Source organism: Equus przewalskii, unplaced genomic scaffold (genome assembly GCF_037783145.1).
Source record: "Equus przewalskii isolate Varuska unplaced genomic scaffold, EquPr2 ChrUn-10, whole genome shotgun sequence".
Taxonomy (NCBI): domain Eukaryota; kingdom Metazoa; phylum Chordata; class Mammalia; order Perissodactyla; family Equidae; genus Equus; species Equus przewalskii.
Genome location: NW_027228747.1, coordinates 3,534,939 through 3,555,482, shown reverse-complemented (window position 1 = coordinate 3,555,482; position 20,544 = coordinate 3,534,939). Strand labels below are relative to the sequence as shown.

Below are 20,544 nucleotides of genomic sequence, written 5' to 3'. Positions count from 1 at the left end.
TTATGTGACTTGGACAATGTGGACTTGACAGGGATGGGGTGAGAGTCAAAACTGGGGAGGCCCGTCTCAGGGAAAAGATGGCACTGACAGAGACAGGCAGCGAGAAAGCAGGCTTCACCTGGTTCTGTGTGGTGTCTCTTGTGTCCTGGACACTGAGGCATCTGTTCACTCCTCACCCACCCCCCCCCACAAAAATACAACTCAGAAATGACACAGATGGCTAACTAAGGACTTTATTTCAAACAAAAATTAAGAATAAAAAGTTGAGAGCTATTTCCCTGGGTGTGGGGAAGGGATCAGGGCAAGGAATTCCCTGTGGCTAGGCCAGTACCCTCATATCCTGGAGGGGCTGTGCTAATTCCCTTCCTCGCCCCTGTGATGGGGAACCTCAGCAAGTGTGGGACCCTATGCCAGAGCCCACCTACCAAGGGGAACTTGGGCTATGGGTCAGTCCCTGGGAAGGGACAGAGACAGGCAGCAGCATGGCCAAAGGCCAACCACAGGATCAAGTCCTAAGTACCAAGAAACTACTCTTCCCCCCTTCCTGGGACCCAGAACAGATTAAGAGGATGGGCTGTGGAAAGACCCTCTCAGACCCTGGCGAGGAGAACAAAGGCCCCAGTGTCCCTCACGTTTATCACCTGTTCTCTGGAGGGCAGTGAGTCCTGGAGTCTGTCAGGTGGTAATACTGACACAACTGGGCAGGGAGTGCAGGGAAGCCCCAGCAAGTCTGGACCCCATGGCTGGCTCTCCCAACCCCCCAGCAAGCTCCACAGTTACCACATGATCCTTTGTATTTCTTGCCTTCCACTTCCCTTGGGTGGATGGTTGGGTGGGTGGGGTTTCCTGGTTTGGAGTTTCTCTGACAAGGACCCCCCACCACTCCAGGGCCTGAGAAGGAGGGTGTCATGTCACATGATGCCGTTGGTGAGGTACTGGAAGCCATCATAGAGTTTGGTGGTGATAGACCGCATGCTGCCGTCCACCATCTGCTCCACCAGCAGCTGGAGCTGCTCCTCAGTCATGCTCATGTGAAACCTCTCTTTGAGGTTGCGGATGGTGCTGGAGCCATGGAAGCAAGGAAGCTGAGAACCTGAGGGAGGCAGTGAGGGCAGAGGGTCACGGATGAAAAGGAGGGAGGGGCAATGGCGACAGCACAGCAAATACAGAATCAGGGGTATCTGAAGTGCCCCTTCCCTCCCACCTCAGAGAGATCCCTGACAGTGTGAATGCAATTCTGCCTGGGTGGAGAAGGGAGAATTGGGAGGCCCTGTCTTGAGCCCATCTTCATCCCAAACTCCTAAGTCCCTGTAGGTGAGGGCATGAGGGCAGAGAAGGGAAGAGGGCCACCACATCTCTCCCAGTAAGGGCTGAGGGACCAGAGTCTTAGGACCCAGAGGGAAGGCTGGGAAGACGTTCTAGGAGATGGGCGCTGAGCTGGTCACTTATCTGGTTGCAGGCCTCTGCCTATGCTACGTCTGACACTCACAGATGACCTGGGCCACCGTCATCACGGGGCCGGACGGGGATGCTCCTGAGCAACGGCGACAACCTGCGGGGTAGGGGCAGGGATGGGGAGGAGGAGGAGACTGGCAGCTCAGACTGGGTGTACACTGCAGCCTTGAGGAGGGGGATGGGGACAAGGGCCCAGAGGAGCTGGGAGAGGAAGGATCCTGGACAAAGACTGTAGATGGCAAGGCAGTGAGGAAACAGCACAGTGAGAATAGACAAGAGGAGAGACAGAGGAAATACTTAGCTCAGAGCAGGAGGGGTGAGTACCAAGACAGGGAAGGGGCCTGAGACAGGGCAATCAGAAGTCAGCCCAATGGGGAGGAAAGTAGTGGCTGGAAACACTGGAGTTGGTAAAGAGACAAATGATGGAAGGAGGAGACTGAAACTCAGAGTTGGACAAGAGATGGGGAGATGCGAAGGGACCAGGAGGCTGGAGATGGGACTGTTCTCTCCCTGAGTGCACCCAGGAGGTAGTTTTTGCTTCCTCTGACCCGTGCTACTCCGTGGACCTAGCTCTGTCAGGTGTCAGGAGGAATGTCCTGAAGGAGAAATGGGGTACTGGATCAGAGCTGGAAACCCTCTGGGAACTCCTGCCCCCAGTCTTGAAGTGGAATCAACTTTTTGGAAGTTCCATGCTCCAGGGCCCCAACATAAGTGGGAATCCTAAGGCACTATGGGCATCGCCCTAGTCCCAGACACCTGGGCTCTCCCCAGCCTCACCTTGCTGCATGATCTCCACGATCTGCACCACTTTATCCATGTGTTTCCGAGCAGCGATCAGCCCCTGCAGCATCAACATCTTGTAGTAGTTGAACATGTCACCATCCAGGCCGCCCATCACCTGGAAGAGGAGAAGAGTTGTGTGCGCAAGGGGGCTTAGCATCCCACAAGCCAGCCAGGACTCCTTCCTCCATGGAGGGCAAAGATGCCAAACTCCATTACTTCCCCACTCTCCTATCAGGCAGGAAGCCTCCCAGGACATCCAGCCTCACCCTGACTTCCTGCCATTTCTGTTCTGTTCATCCCTAATTTGGAAGGAACCCATCAGCTCCCCTCCCACGACAGAGAAAGAACACAGTGAGGCACCTCTCCCTCCTGACTCACGTCCACAAACTCTGTGGTCAGCTTAAAGGCTGACGTCTCAAAGCCCAGGTTTCGGGGTGAGCTGGACAGGATGAAGCCAAAGTCGATGTGGATGATGTGGCCTTCTGCATCCAAAAGGATGTTCCCATTGTGCCTGAGGAGGGGGCAGAGGAGAGGGAGGCAGTAGAAAATCTGACCGAGGTGGAAGCCTCAGGCTGCAACACACTGACCACCGGACACCAGGCAGGGCAGTCCTCTGCCACGTTTCCTACTGCCTATAACTCTGGGTCCAACCTCCTAGGGCCAAACGCTAGCAGTGGAAAGAGGAAATTAGAAAAGTAAACTGCTAACAAAGGCTCTGGGGTCTGAAATTGCTATTATTAGCAACTTAATAAGAGAGTTTTCCTCTCAATTTCCCAAAATCATACTTGTAGCCCTCAAAACATCCCAATCTAGTAGAGAACCCAGAAGCAAAGAAAGAAGACCTCTGCAGCTCAGCCAGCTGTCACGGAGGCTAAGCGCCTGGCTCAGTGGGAGGCTGCAAGTCAGAACATATTTACCTGTGTTTTATTTGTAATTCCTATCAGCCTACCGCAGATCAGAAGCCCCACCAGAAGGGAGCAGCAGGCTGAGCGGAGTTTAATGTAAAATAGTGTGGGGGCTTTGAGGGGTAAGTTTTAACTATCTCAGGAAGGAATTACTGCAGGCTGGTGGCAGGAAGAAGAGCTAAAGGGAGATAAATCCCAGGTCTTTGTGATTCCCACATGAAAGGCCAGTAGAAGGGGGAACAATTAACATGCTAAGCATGTAAGGCCTGGCCCATTCAGCATAACCGACCTCCTCAGCGTCAACAGAGGCTTTGTTAGGCTAAGAGCTCATGCTCTGAGGGCCACCTTCTCTGGGGTTGGTCTGACTGGCCAAAACGGGGGACAGAGAGAACTGAGTCCCACCTGAGTCCTTCCCACTCCAGGAGGGCATTACAAATATAGCAACAGAGGCTCGACCTTGTGAGACAGAAAGATTCTAGGAGATGTCCTAGTCCAACCTCTCCTTTTACAGGTGAGGAAACAGGCCCTAAGAGGAGAAGTGATGACTCACCCAAAGTTCCAAAGATAGTGAGGGGCAGTGTCCTTGTTTTCTTAACTGTTAGAATTAGTTCCAGCTGCAAAGCTGGTGGGGCCTCGCTCTGAAGCAGTTAAAGAGGCTTCAACCTGCTTCCAGGTTGGAGCCCATGCACTGTTGCCACTTCTTTCTAGGGGCTGATTCCACTGATGGTTTGACTACATCTATTCTTTTTTGAGTTATTATGAAGGGTTTTTCAGCTGCCTGCCCCTCCCCGCCACCCCTTTTAAAGGATGGACTCTAATCTTCCAAACACATCAGGTTCCTAAAGGAAAGCCCAGAGGCCTGCTTAGCACCTGCCTTTCTGCCACCCATCCACTCCACCCTGGGGCCCAGTTCTATGCTCTCTGGGCCCTGGGTTCAAAATCCTGACTCTTCAGGGACAGTCTAAAGCTTGTAACCAAATTTCTTATTAATAATTACATTTCCCTTCAGCCCTCAAATGCAGAGACTCCCCTGGGTTCACTTGTAGGGCTGGCAGCGTGGAATGAGCACAGGTTCTGAAAGCTCCCTAACCCTTATTTCCCTCATGAAGAAGGGAAATAACGCCAAACTCCATTACGTGTCTGACAGGGTTTCCATCTCGTTTCAATATAAGAATGTCAGGCCATAGCAGGGACTTAACAGATACTAGATTTCTGATAAACTGCTCTGTTAGCTCGATCTTAATGTGTCGCCATGTCACTGGGAGCCCTGGAAGCAGAGGCCACTTCCTTCCCAGGGCAGCTGCCCTATGCCCAGTGAGAGGTGCAACTCACAGGAGACAGTGTGGAGACAGTCTTGGAACGCAGGGCCTCAGTGGTGTAATTATCTTTGTACGATATGTTGTTCACCTATATGTGAAGTTGGGCCTCATAAAGGTCATGTGATAGTAGAAGAAATGACAGCTCTGGACAAAACAACAGATACTTAAAAGTTCTGGAAAGCGTTGTTGGAATAAGAAGGACAGTTCAAGACTAGGAGTTTCAACTTTCTCTCTCCCATGTCTCTCTTCTCCATCTTCTCCTTTCTGCTCTAGTAACTACCACTACCCTCAGGCCAGGCCTCAGCACCTCTTGCTTTGTTGCTAAAGGTCCAATAACATCCAACCTCACCCACAGTGCCACAGGCTGCATTCACTAAACATAGACTGGATCATGTCATTCCTCTGCCTGCAAAATAAAACTCCTCAGCCTCATAATGAAGGCCCTTCTAACTGGGCCTCAACTTACCTGTCTGAGGTCACCGCCTATTATTCTCCTGCCATGTAGTGCAGCCCAAGTTGTAATCACATCGAGTTGTCTCCTCTGCCTGGAGCACCCTTCTCCCACAACTTTCTCTGTCCTTATTCTCCTTTGTCCTTTAAGACCCTGCTCCCTCAAAGGCTTGCTCCTCTCATAAATCCTTTACTTCTCTGCCCCTTTACCTAGTACTTGTCAGTCTGCCTCCTTGGCTTAATGACATGTGAACACATCTGTCTCTGCTTAAAGCATTCTGTCTGTTTTATCCTTACATCTCGGCAATGGAAGGTGGTGATTAAATGAGAACTACACATGAAGATACAGAGGGAACCCTGGAGAAAAGATCAAGATGAGGGGCAGGAATTTACCTACCTGTCCTTGACTTGCAGCAGGTAGCAGACCAAGCAGTAGCCAGCGCAACTTTGCACAAAATTGCGCTGGGCACTGAGGAATGCCTCAGTGGTGTAACTGCCATGCTCCTGTAGGAAGTAATCGAGCAAGGAGAGCTGTGACTGTTTCTTCACCTGGTGGATGGACACAGCGTTGACCACTGGTTCAATCATGCCACTGTCAGCCGAAATCACAAGAATCTTGTATGGCTTGATCCAGAGGGGTACTCGCTCCTGTTCCCAAATGGACTGTAAGGAGACACAGAGGCACTGGGACTATCATCTTTCTCTAGACTGCGGGCAGAGGCTAAAATCCCTCTGCCTTCAACTTTGGACAGTGTCCTCCTTGGTAGCCTTGGATTCTATGCCACCAAGTGAGTGAAACCCACTGATCCCACTGAGGGGCAGGAAGTTTTGAAAGGAATTCCAGGGCCTAAAAGAAAACCATACTCAGAGGTGTGTGGGAAAAGGCATCTTATAGACAGAAGTCCAAAAAAGGCAAGAACAGGAAATCACACTGTCACCTCGCAAGCAGGGAGAGTGGGAGCTATTAATCCAAGTTCAAAGAATAGGGAAAAAGACTGAAAAGGAAGCTTCTCTAGAAAATGAAAATATTTATAAAAAGAACTGGATTAAACAAGTGAAGCTGCTTGCAGGTGACCAACCTAGGGGCTCAGGGGACAGACGTCTCAGCACACTGCAACCCACTTGCCGCAGATCAGAAGGGAGTTTTGATCTAAAGGACAAACCCCAGCACCCCCAAGTTCAGTATCAGAACAGGTGCAGTTCACAGAAGGGCCACAAGAGGTCAATGTGGAGCTGTTCCTGTGCTGTACCTCCTGGAAAGGAGACCAGCTTTAGTTTAATCTACCTTCGATTGAGACCTGGGCAAGAAGCTGGTCCCCAGCAGAGCTCCCTGCAGAACAACCTGTGTGGTCACCTCAGGTGGGCTGGAGCTGGGCTGAGGTCCCCTTCTTTCTCCCTCCCTTCTCTTACCTGCAGTTGCTTCAACACCTGGAAGGCCAGCAGCTCCTGCCGAAGGTCATCCCCACACTTGACAATGACTGACAGGAGCCGCCAGTTGGGGAGATGGCCATAGGGGGAGCCCTCTCTGATCCGCCTGTGAAGAGAGAAGCAAAGCTGTCAAAGGGTGAGAACAGAAACACAGCTCCTACCAAAAATCCAAATCAAACTCTCCACAAGGCAAGACTCAGAAGGCCAGGGAGGCTGATGGACAACATGGGTGGTGGAGTAAGTACCTGCAGTTGCGTCTGAGCTTTGAGAGGGGTATACAGACCACCCCCACCCAACTCACCGCACTTTCTCCTGCCAGGGCTCTTTGAGAGCAACTGCAGAAGGGTCTTCTGGGTCTCGTTTGAAGGCTGTGGGGGTGTGAGCCAGCTGCTCCGAAAGGCGCCGTCTAGCAGGAAGAAACTCTATCATTTGCTTGGAGGAGTTACCCCAGAGCCTCACGTCCCTGTCTATGCCAGCATTTCCTGCACTGTTTCCTTGGTTCTGGGCACACAGAGATAGAAACCTGGGCTGAGAGACACTCATGGATGGAAACACACCACTGATACCTTTTTGCTAAGCTGGTGGTTTGTAAGCATGTTAAAATGAAGACTACCAGGCCTTCCCCATTCCTCTACCAAGATTCTGCTCCAGAACAGGTGTGACTCTAGTATCTGCATTTCCAACGAGATCTTCTCCCTCTCCCTTGATTCTGACACATGTGATCCTCAGACGCACTCTTGAGAAACTCTGCTAATTCCTTCCTGTGGTGCTTTCATCCCTTTGGCATCCTTTTAAAATTTAATTTCCTTCTGTAGTAGCCCAGTAATTTCTCAACCTGCACTTTCACTGCCTCAAGTTTGGTGACCTCAGGACAAGGAGAGAGAAAAGGGAAAGACCCCGGCTGACAGGAAGGGGACAAAGAGATAACGTGGTCTGGCCATACCGGATGTCCCCTGCTGCAATGAACACAGGCTCCTTGCTCTCCTGGCTGGTGATGCTGTCCACGGAGAACTGGGAGATGTTGTCACAGCTGTTGGTGTGCACTTCAGGGAGCTGGGGAGAGCAGGGGATTGCAGGTCAGAAGAGCTAAGTGCAGGTCTCGCTTCTTCCACCTTCTTAGATCACCTGTGTGCTTGGCATCTCCATGTTATGAACATCCATCCCTTCCAAACTCTGTTCCCAAAAGCCTCCCCTCCCTGGGGCCAGCCTAGTGGCGCAGCGGTTAAGTTCTGCTCTGCTTTGGCAGCCCAGGGTTGCAGGTTCGGATCCCGGGTGTGGACTTACACACCGCTTGTCAGGCGTCCCACATATTAAGTAGAGGAAGATGGGCACGGATGTTAGCTCAGGGCCAGTCTTCCTCAGCAAAATGAGGAGGATTGGCAGATGTTAGCTCACGGCTAATCTTCCTCAAAAAAACCCCAAAAAGCCTTATCTGCTTACACACCATCCTGACCACTTGGACTCCAAAATGCCGATGCACTCACATAGACCCTCTAGCAGTGTTTCTCAAAGTGTGAATTTTGCATCAGAATTACCTGGAATGCTGCTAAAATGCACATTCTCATACCTCACCATCAATCTGGATTAGAATTACTAGGAATGGGATCTGAAGTCTAAATTTTCAGCAAGTTCTCCAGAAGACTCCCAAAGCATTCAAGTTTGCCAACCACTGCCATAACCATCACAGAAAGCTGAGCTTTCAGCCTGATACTGAGACCACTCCCCAAGGCTAGGGATGGGGTCTCCCTTAGCGTCCAGGACAGACCCTGTCCAGACTAGGTACCTCTGACCATTTCTTCTATCTAAGTCATTCAATCTTATCTCCCCATCTCTGTCTCACTATAAAATATTTTACCAGACTCGAAGGCCCGTATCAAGTCCCTTCTTGTCTCCTTCTTTTGTACCAGAGCATTTCTTCTCAATTCCATTTGTCATTTATTGCACACTGCCTTGTTGTATATCTTATAAATAGATTTTTTTCTTTTTTTTTTGAGCGAACATGCCGCCAATACTCCTCTTTTGCTGAGGAAGACTGGCCCTGAGCTAACATCCATGCCCATCTTCCTCTACTTTATATGTGGGACGCCTACCACAGCACGGCCTGCCAAGGGGTGCCAAGTCCACACCTGGGATCCGAACCGGCAAACCCCGGGCCACCGAAGCAGAACGTGCGCACTTATCTGCTCCGCCACTGGGCCGGCCCCTAGATTTTTTCTTAAATGTCTGTGTCCACTCTCCCCAGTTGGACTCAGGGACAGAGATTCTGTCTTTTCATAAAGTGAAATCTGGCTGTGTCACAGCCCTACATAAAACGCTGCTCTAGTGCCCTAGACTCCAGAATAAAGTTCAAGTTTCTTTCCACAGCTTATAGGGTCCTTCCTACAGTCTGGCCCATGCTGGCCTCTCTAGCCTCCTTCATCACTTCTTATCTCACACCTACACACGACAGCCATACAAAATTTCTTTCAGTTCCTAAAATGCGCCAAGTTCCCTCATCTTCCAGTCTTTGCACATGCTATTCCCTCTGCCTGGAATACTCTATCCAGCTATTTCCAACCCATCTTCAGGCCTTGGTTGAGATATTACTGCCTCAGAGAAATCTTTTGGGGTGTGTCCAACCCCAAATCTAGAGCAAGTACTATGCCTAACCTCAGGTGCTCCCGTAAGACCCCATCTTCTCCAGCACAACCTGGACCACACCATACTACAACTACCTGTTACCTGGTCTTATTCTCTCTCTCATTAGGTCATAAACTCTTTGTAGGCAGGGGGCTAAGTGCTGTTTACAAGCACACAGCAGTCAGGGCTGGCACCAAGCAGACCGTCAATAAATATTTCTGGAATGAATGAATGAATCTATGACTTATATCCTCTGCTTTCCTGAAACAGCTTTATATGGCAGGTGTTCAACAAATATTTTTACTAAATTTCTTTCACTTCCCTGGGCTTATAAGTTCCTCTTTACAACCTAAATTCCTCCTACAGGAAGACAAGCTCTACCTGAATCTATTCCAGAGCAGAGCTGTTCAGAGCGTTTCCCTCTCATATCCATTTACTACCCCCCCCACTCATTTGGGCACTTGCCTCAGCCTGCCTCAGGGTGTGTTGTCTTGTCTCAAACATACCGAAAGCTCCAGGAGAACAGGTGCTGTGCCCCAGTATTACCTCCTTGGAGCTCCCTCACCTCCACCTGCAGCTCGCCTATGTCGTCCACCGACCAGGCCTCATCATCGTTGTCATAGTTGGGCACAGTGCTGAAGCTGCCTGCCCGCTGCTCGTGGGTGATACCGCATTCAGGCAGGTTCTCTACAGACCGCGTGCTCCGAATTCGGTTCTCGGGGATCCGGGCGGGGACGTTGGTGGTGTCGAAGTTTTCACATTCAAGGACTTCCACATAGATCAGATAGGGAGCCTGGGGGAACAGTGAGAACAGTATCTGTAACTTCCACCTCTCTTCCCCAAATCTCATCTCTGTTAACATAGTTCTTCCTGCTGCCCACTCCTAGCTCCAACCCTCATCTATCAGTCCTCTGACACTATGAACATCATATTTAGGGCAGGAACTTATCCTATGAACACCTATATAAAGAATTTGGGTAAGAGAATGTATAAGGTTTCAAGATGTTTCACTGAGCTTCAAAATGTATAGATGATGCACTTGGGCAAAAGCATTCTAAACTATCAATTACAACCCATCAGAGGCCTAGAGGCCTCTGGGGGCTTATCCTAAAGACAGACAGAAAGACTGGGAAAAAGCTGGGCACTGTTCCAAGCAGGGTTCTAATCTTCCGTTCTTCTTTTGAAAGAAAAATCTGAACCATTAGTACTCATTCCAACCAGGAGACAAATTCAGCTAATTCTCTCCAGTGTGAATCAGGCAGCCTTCTCTCCTTCTCCCCACCCACTCTGATCAGAAGAGGTCTTAGAAACAAAAGATTTCTCTCCTCTCATTGCTGCTGTACCTGGAAAGCCTAAGCGTTAGAGGAGGGCTGGAGAAGAGCTACCAAAAGCACTGTAAGGACGGGTGGAGAGCAACTCTCTCCTGGGATATGGCAAGAGGCGAGCTGAAACAACCAGGCTCTTTGGTCCAGAAAAACAAAGCCCAAGATGGGGGACAAGAGGGCCCTAGAATCACAGCAGCACTGAGGTAAAGTCAAGGCTGACACACGCACATGAACTATGCAGGAGTCTAGGATGTTGGTGGGGCACCCTGGGCATATACGCAGACCCCGGACAACCATGGGAGCGGAGTCAGGTGAAAAGCAGGGTTTGGGCCAGAGTCCACCCACCTTGTCCTTGGAGTTGAGGACAACAGCTTGGGTGTGGGGCACGCGGACCACGTGGTGGTCAAAGCCGGCAGTAGGCAGCCAGACTCGGGCAGGGAGCTTATGGTTGAGCAGGGAGAGCTCTGAGATCAGCCGCTGTGTTTTCTGCTCTTTGGTGGGGAGCGTCGCCAGCCGCTTGCCAATCGCCATCAGGGACTTGATGAATTCTCGCTCAGGAGCTAGTCTGACGGGCTACAGGGAGTTGGGGTGAAGTAAAAGATGGTGAAGAAATCATAGAAAAAAGTGGCCCACCCACTCAGTCACTCCTGGCCACAAAGGCCAGGGATCTCAGTGTCTGGAGAACTCCAGGGAAAGAGCTACCTTTTCGCCCTAGTAGGAGACCCCACCCCACTCCTGTCAACTTGAATTGGGAGCAGGTAGAAGAGCAAGCTCATTCCTTCTCCTCAGGCTGTTTCTTGGGGGTAAGGGGAGTGTGAATCCAAGTCACCGGGAAGCAACCCACTTATCTCGGACCAGAGCTCCTCAGGAACTGTCCCAAGGCTTCAAGATGGGCAGGTGGACAACATCCAGAGAGGTTAGCCAGGGCACCAGAGAGATGAGCTGTTTACACCTGAAGTGCTTCACTCATCTCATGTCCCTCTCTCTACCTGGATCCTCGGCTGGGTCTCTGCCCAGAGGCTCTGCCTGGATCCTCAGCTGGGTTTCTGCCCAGAGGCTCTGCCTGGATCCTCGGCTGGGTCTCTGCTAGGGAGGGGTGCTCTGAGCCAATACCTCCCCTTTCAAAGGAGGAGGACCTACTCTATCCAAATGAGTTTTGCTCCTTTCCATGGCATCCCCCTGTCCACCTGATGATCTCTTACAAGGAAGGGGTCAATGCACATGCAGGGGATGAGAAGAGGATGAGCAGACTTGGCATTAATGAGGGAAAAATCAATGGGGAAAGAAAAAGCTGATGGAGGGAGGCAGGTGTGGGCAGGTGGGTGGAGAAAGCAACAGTTCCTTTCAGCCCTTGAAGATAGCCCTGAAGGCCTGTCTCTTTCAGGGATTCCTCCTTGGATCCTCTTCCCCTACCTCTCAGGGACTGGGCTCCCCATATTAGCTCCCTGCTGTGAGCCTGGCTCCTCTCGCTGGGTACTTCAGGCATTCCCAGAAAGGGCAAAGTCAGTCTGGGGAGTAAGGCAGGGGTGGGAAAAAGATGGACTCAGCTAGACATGAAGATGGGCTCTCTTCCCAGCCTACATCCTCTACCATAGGGGCATTCAGTCAAGACAGCCACCCAGCTCCCTGTCCCATCTCCCCTCAGCTAGATATAGTGTCTCCTCCTTTTACAGACATAGTATTCCACTCACCAGGCTTTTCTCTCCCTCTCTGTGTGTCTTGCTTAGTTTCCTGATTGAGAATTTCTACCCTCACTCCCCTACACTGCAAAAAAGAGCTTATTTTGAAAGCTGTGCAGTACCAGGCCCACTTCTGCATGTACAACAGAGCCAGGGTTCAAAGGAACAGCTCATCTCTCGGCTCCTACCCCAGAGGGGGCTGCCTGGCTGAGGGCCCCACAAAATAATGAAACAGGGTGTCTGAATCAGTCAGGAATGCTTTGGGTGTCAGGGTTGAAAATAAACAAAGATAGGAAGACAACAGAACTAGGCTTCTGTGATCCCTGGAAATACCCAGGGGCCTAATAGAGAAAGCAAGGAAGAGGAAATTTGAGACTCACTCCTTCATTCATTCTGATCCCCTAGTCCATCCACTCAGGTGGCAAATGGTCACTGTCCCAAGGACCCTCCACCCCAACCAATTCATAGTCACCTCAGATTAGAACGGCAGAATTCCTTCCCAACCTCAAATCAGCATTTGGCTGGGAGCCCCTAAGTTATGTGAGCATGGTGGAAATGTGACCCCAGGCCTTGAGCGAGAGGTTCTGCCACATGGGAGGAGATAGGAATCACGACTGAAAGGGGATCAGCACAGAACAGAGAAAACTGATTGGGTAGACAAATAAAAAATAAGATGTTAAAAAATCATCCAAACTCCCAGAGGGTCCAGCATTTCCTCTCACGTCTCTGCCCAGCAACAAGGTCCAAGACTCTGTGGGACCAGAGGGTCGGGGTTAGTCCAGAGGGAACAAGAAAGGAGAATGAGGATTAAGAAACAATCTGGGCAGTGAGCTGGGAAAGGGAAGAACTCAGACCTGGAAGAAATGTGGTTAAAGTTAAAAAAGAAAACTGGCTGCGAGGAGAAAAAACTTTCCTTGAGGCCAAATCCACCCAGCACAGGGCCTAGCATTTAGAAGACACTGAATAAATATTTGATGGTCTGATGGCAGAAGCCATGGGGGAAAGGGTTCTGGGTGGGAGAAACAGGATCCTGGGGGTTTCTGCCAAGCAGTTCTTGGCTCCAGCCCAGGGGTAAATTCTACCTCTCTCCCAGCTGTTTGCTGGGACCAAGAGTTGGATGCTGAGTCGCACTGCATCCCAGCTGTCTCTGGGAGAAGGATCAACTGAGCCTGATTCAGCCTGGGCTCAGGGCACTGGCAGCAAAGGGCAGGGGACTCTTCCAGCTCTGAGGGGCCTCATAGGCCTGGGAGGGAGGAGCTGATCTCCCAGGAAGAAAAGGCACCTTTTAACTCCAGCCTTGGCCTGGAGACTCAGAAGACCTGGGGACGGAGAGGAAATGCGGCCATGGGGGGAGCCTGCCACCCCGTCCCAGCCTGGCCCCACTTACGGAACTGAATGAATTATCAATACTCTCGGTGCTGGAGGAGAGCTCCTGGGAAAGGGCCAGAGGGCAAGGGGAGAAGGAGGGGGTGGGAGGGAGGAGAGAGAGACAAAGGCAAAGAATTTAGCTCCAACTTGGATCATAACTGCTTCTCTTGTGCAGCTCTACCTTTCTGCTTTAATAAAAGAAAGTCAACCCAGAAGCACCACTTGCCCAGATTCTTGACACTTGTAGGAGATGCTGGAAGATTAGCTCAGACCTTGAGGTCAGAAGGGTTGAAGAGACAGTAGCCTCTGCTTTTCACTTTCTTCCTTTGTATTCTTGCCTGCATAGGTCTTCCTTCTAGGACAAAACCCTTAAGCTGGGTCCCTTAGGGAAGTAACTCTGCTCTGTCAAGCTTCCCTGCTTTCTCTTTACCCACTCACATGCTCTCAAGCAAACCCTTCTCCGTAGAAACCACCAGAGAGGGACAGAATTTAACAAGTTGCATGGCCCCTATACTGGAAACCCCATGTCCCTCCAGCTTCTTGGAAACGTGAGGGAGGAAGCACAAGAGCTAAAGTTTCAGTGCTAGGTATATCTCCTCTCTAATCAGCCTCATTATCACCTGGGGAATCCTAATCCCAACCTTGAATCTGTGTGACAAGGGGTACCCAGACCCATAAGCATGAACCCTCTGGGCTAGATGCTGGTGGGAGTAAAGGATGAATAACTCTCCTATCTACCAAAACTCTGCAGTTTTTCCCAGGAGCCTATTTCACAGGACACTCAATAAACTAGAATTTTTTGACACAAGTTGGGGAGCAAGATCGTAGCTGAATCCATATGAGAAAGCTGAGTAGCTGAGTAGCAGCTGTCTTAGTCCCACCCCAAGGGATCTATCTGAACCTCACCCCATTCTCGTGTCTTACTGGTGTCTGTGAGCAAAGGAGAAGGGCTGGAGGTCAAACTCTCCTTCAGTGGCTCTGCTGCAGCTCATGCACAGGCCCATCCTGGGTTCTGTCCACCAAGGTCTCCCAGGGTGGGGAGAAGGGACAATACGTATGCACAACCCTCCAGTGGGGGAGGGGCCCGGGACTTAAGGGACAAAGTCCTGGGAGTGTCCAGGATAGAAAGGTAGCATTCACTGAGCTTCTACTCTGCGACCAGCATTTCAAGGATCTACTTAATTCAATTCCATGGTTTAAGTTCTATTCTAGCTGGTGGTCTTAAAGTCAGGTCTTTCCTTGAAGAATCTGGGGAGGGGGGCACTTTGAGGGAGAAGCCAAGCCAAACACTCTCCCGAGGTAATGACTCTTCTGCTTTGAGGCGGGGGCAAGAATTGAGACAGTGAGGATGCCAGAGTCTATTATGACTCAATGGTTCAATTTCTAGCCACGAGCTAGTTTGGGGAGGAACAGCAAGCAGGATACTGGCTCCATGAGCAACACTCCAGCTGATTCTCCCACAGATGGGTCCTGTGTGACTCATTAACAGCCCTGGGGGAGGGGAGGTATATCATAACCTGCTCCTCTCTCCTACTCCATGGACTTGAGTCACTCATACTGAGTCAGCTCCAAGGAGAAAAGCTGAGGCCAAGAAGCTGATATCACACCCTATCAGGCTGGAAGGCCCACTGGGGGCTTCCAGCGTGACATGCAGCAGATTTCACTGCACAAAAGATACGGTCCTGAAAAGACAAAGCTGATCTACTACAAGTGCCATTATGTGAGGCAGGGTGTGGAGTGGGGGTGGTACCCACATCACCCTCTGCTCCCTGTGCCCCAACTCTATGTCAAAATATTTACATTTGGTTACAAACGGGAAGGAAAACTGCCTGAGCAGAGTTCCCTGACTAGGCAGATAAAAAGTGCTTTGAAGGGGTGGGCTCTGGGTAGGTGGGGAGAGTGGTGGGGGTGATGGGAGAACTGGGTGCTAGAGCCCTCTGACTGTAGGGGAGAGTGTAAAGGACTCCTCATTAAAAGAAAACAGATGCCTCTACGAGATCTGGGCAGAGAAAGCTCTGCAGGGAGACTCGAGGGAGAAAGAGAGCCGTACAAGCAGCCCCTGCGACTCTTCTCTGAAGCCTCACTTCACCCTCCAGAGCTCCTCTACTGGCAGTAAGAGCGCAGGATTAAACTTAGAACCTAAAGGGAAAGCAGGAGATGGGGAGCAGAGTGTCAGGTCTCACCGAGAGACTCTCTTTTAGAGTCTCTGCTCAGACCTTAGACAATTACGTGCTTGTTTTAGTAAGCTGTACACTTCCTCCTTATATGCAGGAAACAACTTTTCATGAGAGTCACAAACTACCAAAAAACTGTTAGAACTAATAAATTCAGTAAAGTTTCAGGATACAAAATCGAGAGTCACAAACTCAACAGTTCCCTAGATAATGGGGTCTCCATATACCTTATAAATTCCTGGAGGGAAAAGAAAAGCATTTTATCCTCCATCCTTCACTGCCTCGAGCACAAGGTTCTGGCACAATGTACAAGCTCAATATCTATCTGTCAAGTGAATGAGTGTTGCATGACTGGGGAGAAAGAGAAAGAGAAGAAGGAAAACCAAATCCCTTGGTATTTGGGGGACACAGGCCTTGACAGATGTTTCCTCAAAATGCCACGGGGGCTGGCAGAGAGACCTCTGTGCTGAGACTCCAAGGCTTAGATGCCTAGTGATATTCATTTTTATTCTCTCTCCTCTGGCTCTCACATTTCCTGAGGAGCCACAGTGGATTCACGTGTCTCATTCTGCCAGCATCAGGTAACCTAGGAGTGCCAGGGGATGTGGCATCTCCTTCCTTACCTGGATCTACTGACCCAAGATAAAGGAGCCAGGTTGGGAAGAACGGCAATTGGACAAGCCACCCTGGAGGATTTAAGGAGTCACAGAACACCTGCCTCTTAGTGTCATCCCTATCCCATCCTGGGCAGGAGTTAGATGCAAGGAAGAGGGACCAAGGACCAGCACAGAGTAAGAAAAGCCCCAAGGCCTCAGCTTTTCTGGCCCTAAGATGAGGACTACAAAATACATCCAGAGAAAAGCCAAGCCCGACAAGAGGCACCAAGGGATTCACTTCCAGCCGCACACACTCATTCCGCTACAGGCTTGACCCCCAGAGGAGGAGCTCCCAAATCCTTCATGACCCTAGTCCACCAGATCTGGATGATTGTTCTTACTCCGCAACAACCTCCCTTCATGACCCTGGGCTTCCCTGTAAGCTCAACCAGAAATGAAAACAGTCCATTCTGGTTCACAGCACAGCCTCGGCTCTGCTTGTGCATGCATGTGAAAGCCTAGAGGGCCAGGGCCTAGGTCATTCTTCCCCAAATGGACTCTGACAGCTGAGGACCTGGGAAAGCAGATGCTAAGAAATAACCAAGACAGCTCAGTTCAATGACTAGGAGCACCAGCTGTGATCTGAGGCCTGGTCTGACATTCATTAGTTGAGAGACCTTGGGCAAATCGTCTAACCTCTCTAAGCCTGTTTCCTCAGTGGGAAAATAATACCTGTCTCTCAGGGTTGCGAGGATGATTTCACACGTAATGTACTTTTCAAATGTAAAGTACTTGACATGACACTTGGTACATAAGTGCTCAATAAACGTTAGCTCTTTTAGCTTCATGATTATTAAATTATCACAACAAAATGTTGAATTTCCAGAGAGAGCAGGCTCTGTGGTCTCCCATCTGCCTGCCTTCCCCCTTCCTTAGTCACTCTGACCTCCTTCTTGAAAGAAGTCCCATTGTATCAAAAATGTGGGTGGGTTATGTGTCCCACAGAGGCAGATGCCAGCACGATGGCTAATATGCATTTCCCAACAAGTGCAAATTCCTCATTCTTTTCACCCTTCCTTCCTAGGCTGGGCTGGCAGCCAGGATGGAGCTGGGCTGGTGGTGAGTCAGAGGTGGAGACTGGGGCACCATGGTCTGGCTGGGACACCAGATCACCGACACTTGGTTGTCCACTGGGCAACTTTCCCTGCTATCTCTCCAGATGTGGAACGGCAGGTGGGTATAACCTAGTGACACGCTCATCTCCTCCCTGCTCTGTATCCTAAATTAGATAGCCCCAACTACTGCTGTAACTTTTTCTTTTTAGCCTTCAGGTCCTTGTCTAGACACTAGGTATGCCTGAGATTTACTCTATACTAAGATTGCTTTCCTCTTCTCTTTGTACTTCTCCCAAATGATATGGGAAAGATACCAGAGGGACATCCCTTCCCCCAAGGAAAGGCAGGCAGGAGGGCATTCTGCAGATGCCTCGTGATAGGGAATGAACTTTACCTTTACGTCAACAAAAGCAGGATCTTCAGGGAGTTGGGGAGAGGGATTATGAGAAGGAGTAGCCAGGAGAATGGAGCTGAGGTTCTATTTAACATCTCCCTTCGCCCAGCACACACAAACTTCACACCCATAGTCCCTTTCCCTCCCCACGGTTGCTCTGAGAGGTTCTGGTAGATATTCCAGGACTCAAGTCAGGGTGGGGAGGGTGTCTACCACAGTTCTCAGTAAGTAAGTAGTTAACGGATGGCAGTGCAGTTTAGTAAAAAACATCAGATAGAGTCAGGAGTATCAGCCTTGCTATTAGCTATATGACCTGAGGCAAGTCACTTTATCTCTCTGGGTCCCCAAGTTCTTCCTTTGTAAAATGACGCAGTTGGAATACATGAATTCTAAGGGCTTTTTCCATTCTAACATTCCATGCTTTTATCGGTGAAATGAAACAGAGGGAAGGAAAGAAAAGGATAAAGTGACCCTATGTCAGACATCCTGTCTCCATGCCAACTGGCCCCTCTGTCCCTCCCAGGAACTTTACCTCATCCTCATTCTCCACTTTAGGGTTGCTGGCTGTTCGTTTCAGGTTGCTGCTGAGACTTATGCTGGCGGTGGCATCTGACTTAGAGCGCTGGTGAGTCCTTTTAGAGGGAGACAGCCCTGTATCAGGGGCGGGGCTCAAGGAGGGCAGCTCCCTCTTTCGGTGAGCTGGCTTCAGCTCATCTGAGAGGATCAGCTTCCGTAGCTTGGTCCCACGGGAGTGTCGTTGAGTGGAAATGTGCATGTCTGAAGAGTAGGCCCCGAGCAACAGGGCACATTGGAGGGAAAAGTTAATGCTCTGGCGGCAACGGTGGACTATGTAGGGCTTGATGGCATCACCCACGTCCTCATCCATGTGGATGTACATGTTAAGCAGCTGGGGCAGATAGAAGTCCACGTCCTCATTGCGAAAGCAGAAGAGCCGGTTGCCGATGTAGGCCTGCACTCCAGGCTCCTTGGAGTTATACAGGTATGAAATGGCCATGGAGATGTCAAATAGTTTTGACTCAAACAGCCTCAGCAGCCAAGACTGTTTGGCTGAGTTGTTCTGCCGCCGCCTTCTTGCTCCCTTGGTTGTGCCTGCGGCCACAGAGGCCCCCATCTCATCTTCCTCCTCCCTTATCTGGGCAGGTGGATCATCCAGGCAACGGATCTCACTGTCCACACCATCCCCATTGACCAACTCCAGTGGGGTGCCTCTGCTAGAGATGGCCACGCCTCCACGCAAAAGCTTGACTTTCTCCAGCACCTCCTGGCAGGCCTTCTGGGCCACCTCAGGGTCAATCACTGATAGTTCCCCGACCCCCTCCGTGATGACGCTTAGCAAGGAGCCCCCATTATTCCCTGGTGGACCAGGAGTCGGCTCAGAAGTTGGCTTCAGGAGAGCAGGCTCCACTACCGTGTCTCCCATGGCCACAGCCAGACTTCGAGCTTCCAAGCTACAGGAGGAAGGAGGGGGAAAGGAACAGAAAGGGAGACAGACACACACTGGTTAGTTGCAGCATCCTCACGTCTTCCTTTCATCATGAAACCTTCCCAGACACCTCCTCTCTTTTTGTCTCCCTGGACTCCTTCAAAATCAGATGAAAAGTCATTTCCTCCTAGGAAGCCTTCCCTGACTACCTCTACTTCTGGTCACTACATTTCTCTTCATTCTTTTCGCACTTAGTTACTCAGCTTAGCCTCTGTTTTCAACTTGTATTTGCAAAATGTTGCTTTATATGTGTTATGTTTATATAGGTTTGCAAATTCTTCAGGTAGACTGGAAGCAATTATTCCCTTGTCCCTAACTCTTCACATTCTTTTCTATCCTTGTGCTCTTCCCAGGTCTTCCTTTAAATGCCCGCCAATATCCTTTTTCTTTTCCTCTTTAAACTGTATTTCCTTACTCATATAACACTCCATATACAGGTCCTGAGCATCTCACCTTGATGTATCTTTCTAGTTATAGATACTTTCCTTTTATTTTTTTTCCTGCTTTTTTTCTCCCTGAATCCCCCCAGCACACAGTTGTATATTTTAGTTGTGGGTCCTTCTAGTTGTGGCATGTGGGACGCCGTCTCAACGTGGCCTGACGAGCGGTGCCATGTCTGCGCCCAGGATCTGAACTGGCGAAACCCTGGGCCACTGAAGCGGAGCGCGCGAAGTTAACCACTCGGCCACGGGGCCAGCCCCTATAGATACTTTCTTACCTTCCCTTTTAGAGTCAAAGTTCCCAAGGAATAAGGGCCAGCAAATACCATGCTAGGCTTCACTTAAGAAACAGCTCTGAACAAGCATCATCAACCCTGCTGAAGTTGTGCCATTTCTCTGCTTGTCTGACTTCATGACATTGTTCCCTCTTTCTCCAGTGCTGTTGCAGCTGAGTATAGTGGAACAACTCCTGAACTTGGAGTCAGTTGGGCTGGGGTTCAAAATCCTGGCTCTGCCATTATGAGATGTGTAAGCTTATTCAAGTCACACATCTCAGTTTCAGTTTCCTCAACTGCAAAATGAGAAAAATATACCTGCTTCTCATTGTTGCTGTGTGGAATAAATAACTTCACGTATGTAAAAAGATCTAGCACAGTCCCTGGCACATAGTAGTACTCAATAAATGCTAGTTGAATCTTAATCACCTAAAAGGTTGGTAAACAGTGTGTCTGTACATGTGTGTGCATACACACGCATATACTGTTTATAAGGGAGGTGAATTACAGTTACGCTCACTTGAAAATCTTCCGAAATAGTGACAACAGCCCTCTCCTATCCCAACACTACTTTCATCATTATCATACATAAACTGCAAGAACTGGAGGGGCTGTGAGAAGGCAACAAGAAATCAGCTTGGAATTCATGGGTCTAGAACATCCAAAGAACAGGGAGGAGCAGGAATCACAAAACTAAGAATCCCTCTCTGAAGGA

General features: G+C 50.0%; 1 protein-coding gene across 22 annotated transcripts in view; it reads right to left on the bottom strand.

Moving 5' to 3' along the window:
* Positions 1-217: 217 nt before the first annotated feature.
* Positions 218-20,544, bottom strand: part of PI4KB (phosphatidylinositol 4-kinase beta) — a 26,579-nt gene continuing 6,252 nt past the window's right edge. For 6 of the 22 annotated variants that reach the window (XM_008515008.2, XM_008515007.2, XM_070607031.1 and 3 more), the window contains 11 exons: positions 18,143-19,079; positions 13,351-13,395; positions 10,630-10,857; positions 9,525-9,752; positions 7,284-7,393; positions 6,642-6,746; positions 6,323-6,446; positions 5,310-5,575; positions 2,617-2,749; positions 2,233-2,353; positions 218-1,093 (listed from right to left, as the gene is read on the bottom strand). In XM_008515008.2, coding sequence (XP_008513230.1) covers positions 912-1,093; positions 2,233-2,353; positions 2,617-2,749; positions 5,310-5,575; positions 6,323-6,446; positions 6,642-6,746; positions 7,284-7,393; positions 9,525-9,752; positions 10,630-10,857; positions 13,351-13,395; positions 18,143-19,051 — 2,451 coding nt within the window. In that variant the 5' untranslated portion in view covers positions 19,052-19,079 and the 3' untranslated portion in view covers positions 218-911. The remainder of the gene's footprint in view (positions 1,094-2,232; positions 2,354-2,616; positions 2,750-5,309; positions 5,576-6,322; positions 6,447-6,641; positions 6,747-7,283; positions 7,394-9,524; positions 9,753-10,629; positions 10,858-13,350; positions 13,396-18,142; positions 19,080-20,544) is intronic. The other 16 variants (XM_070607037.1, XM_070607032.1, XM_070607038.1 and 13 more) reach the window with 4 other exon arrangements.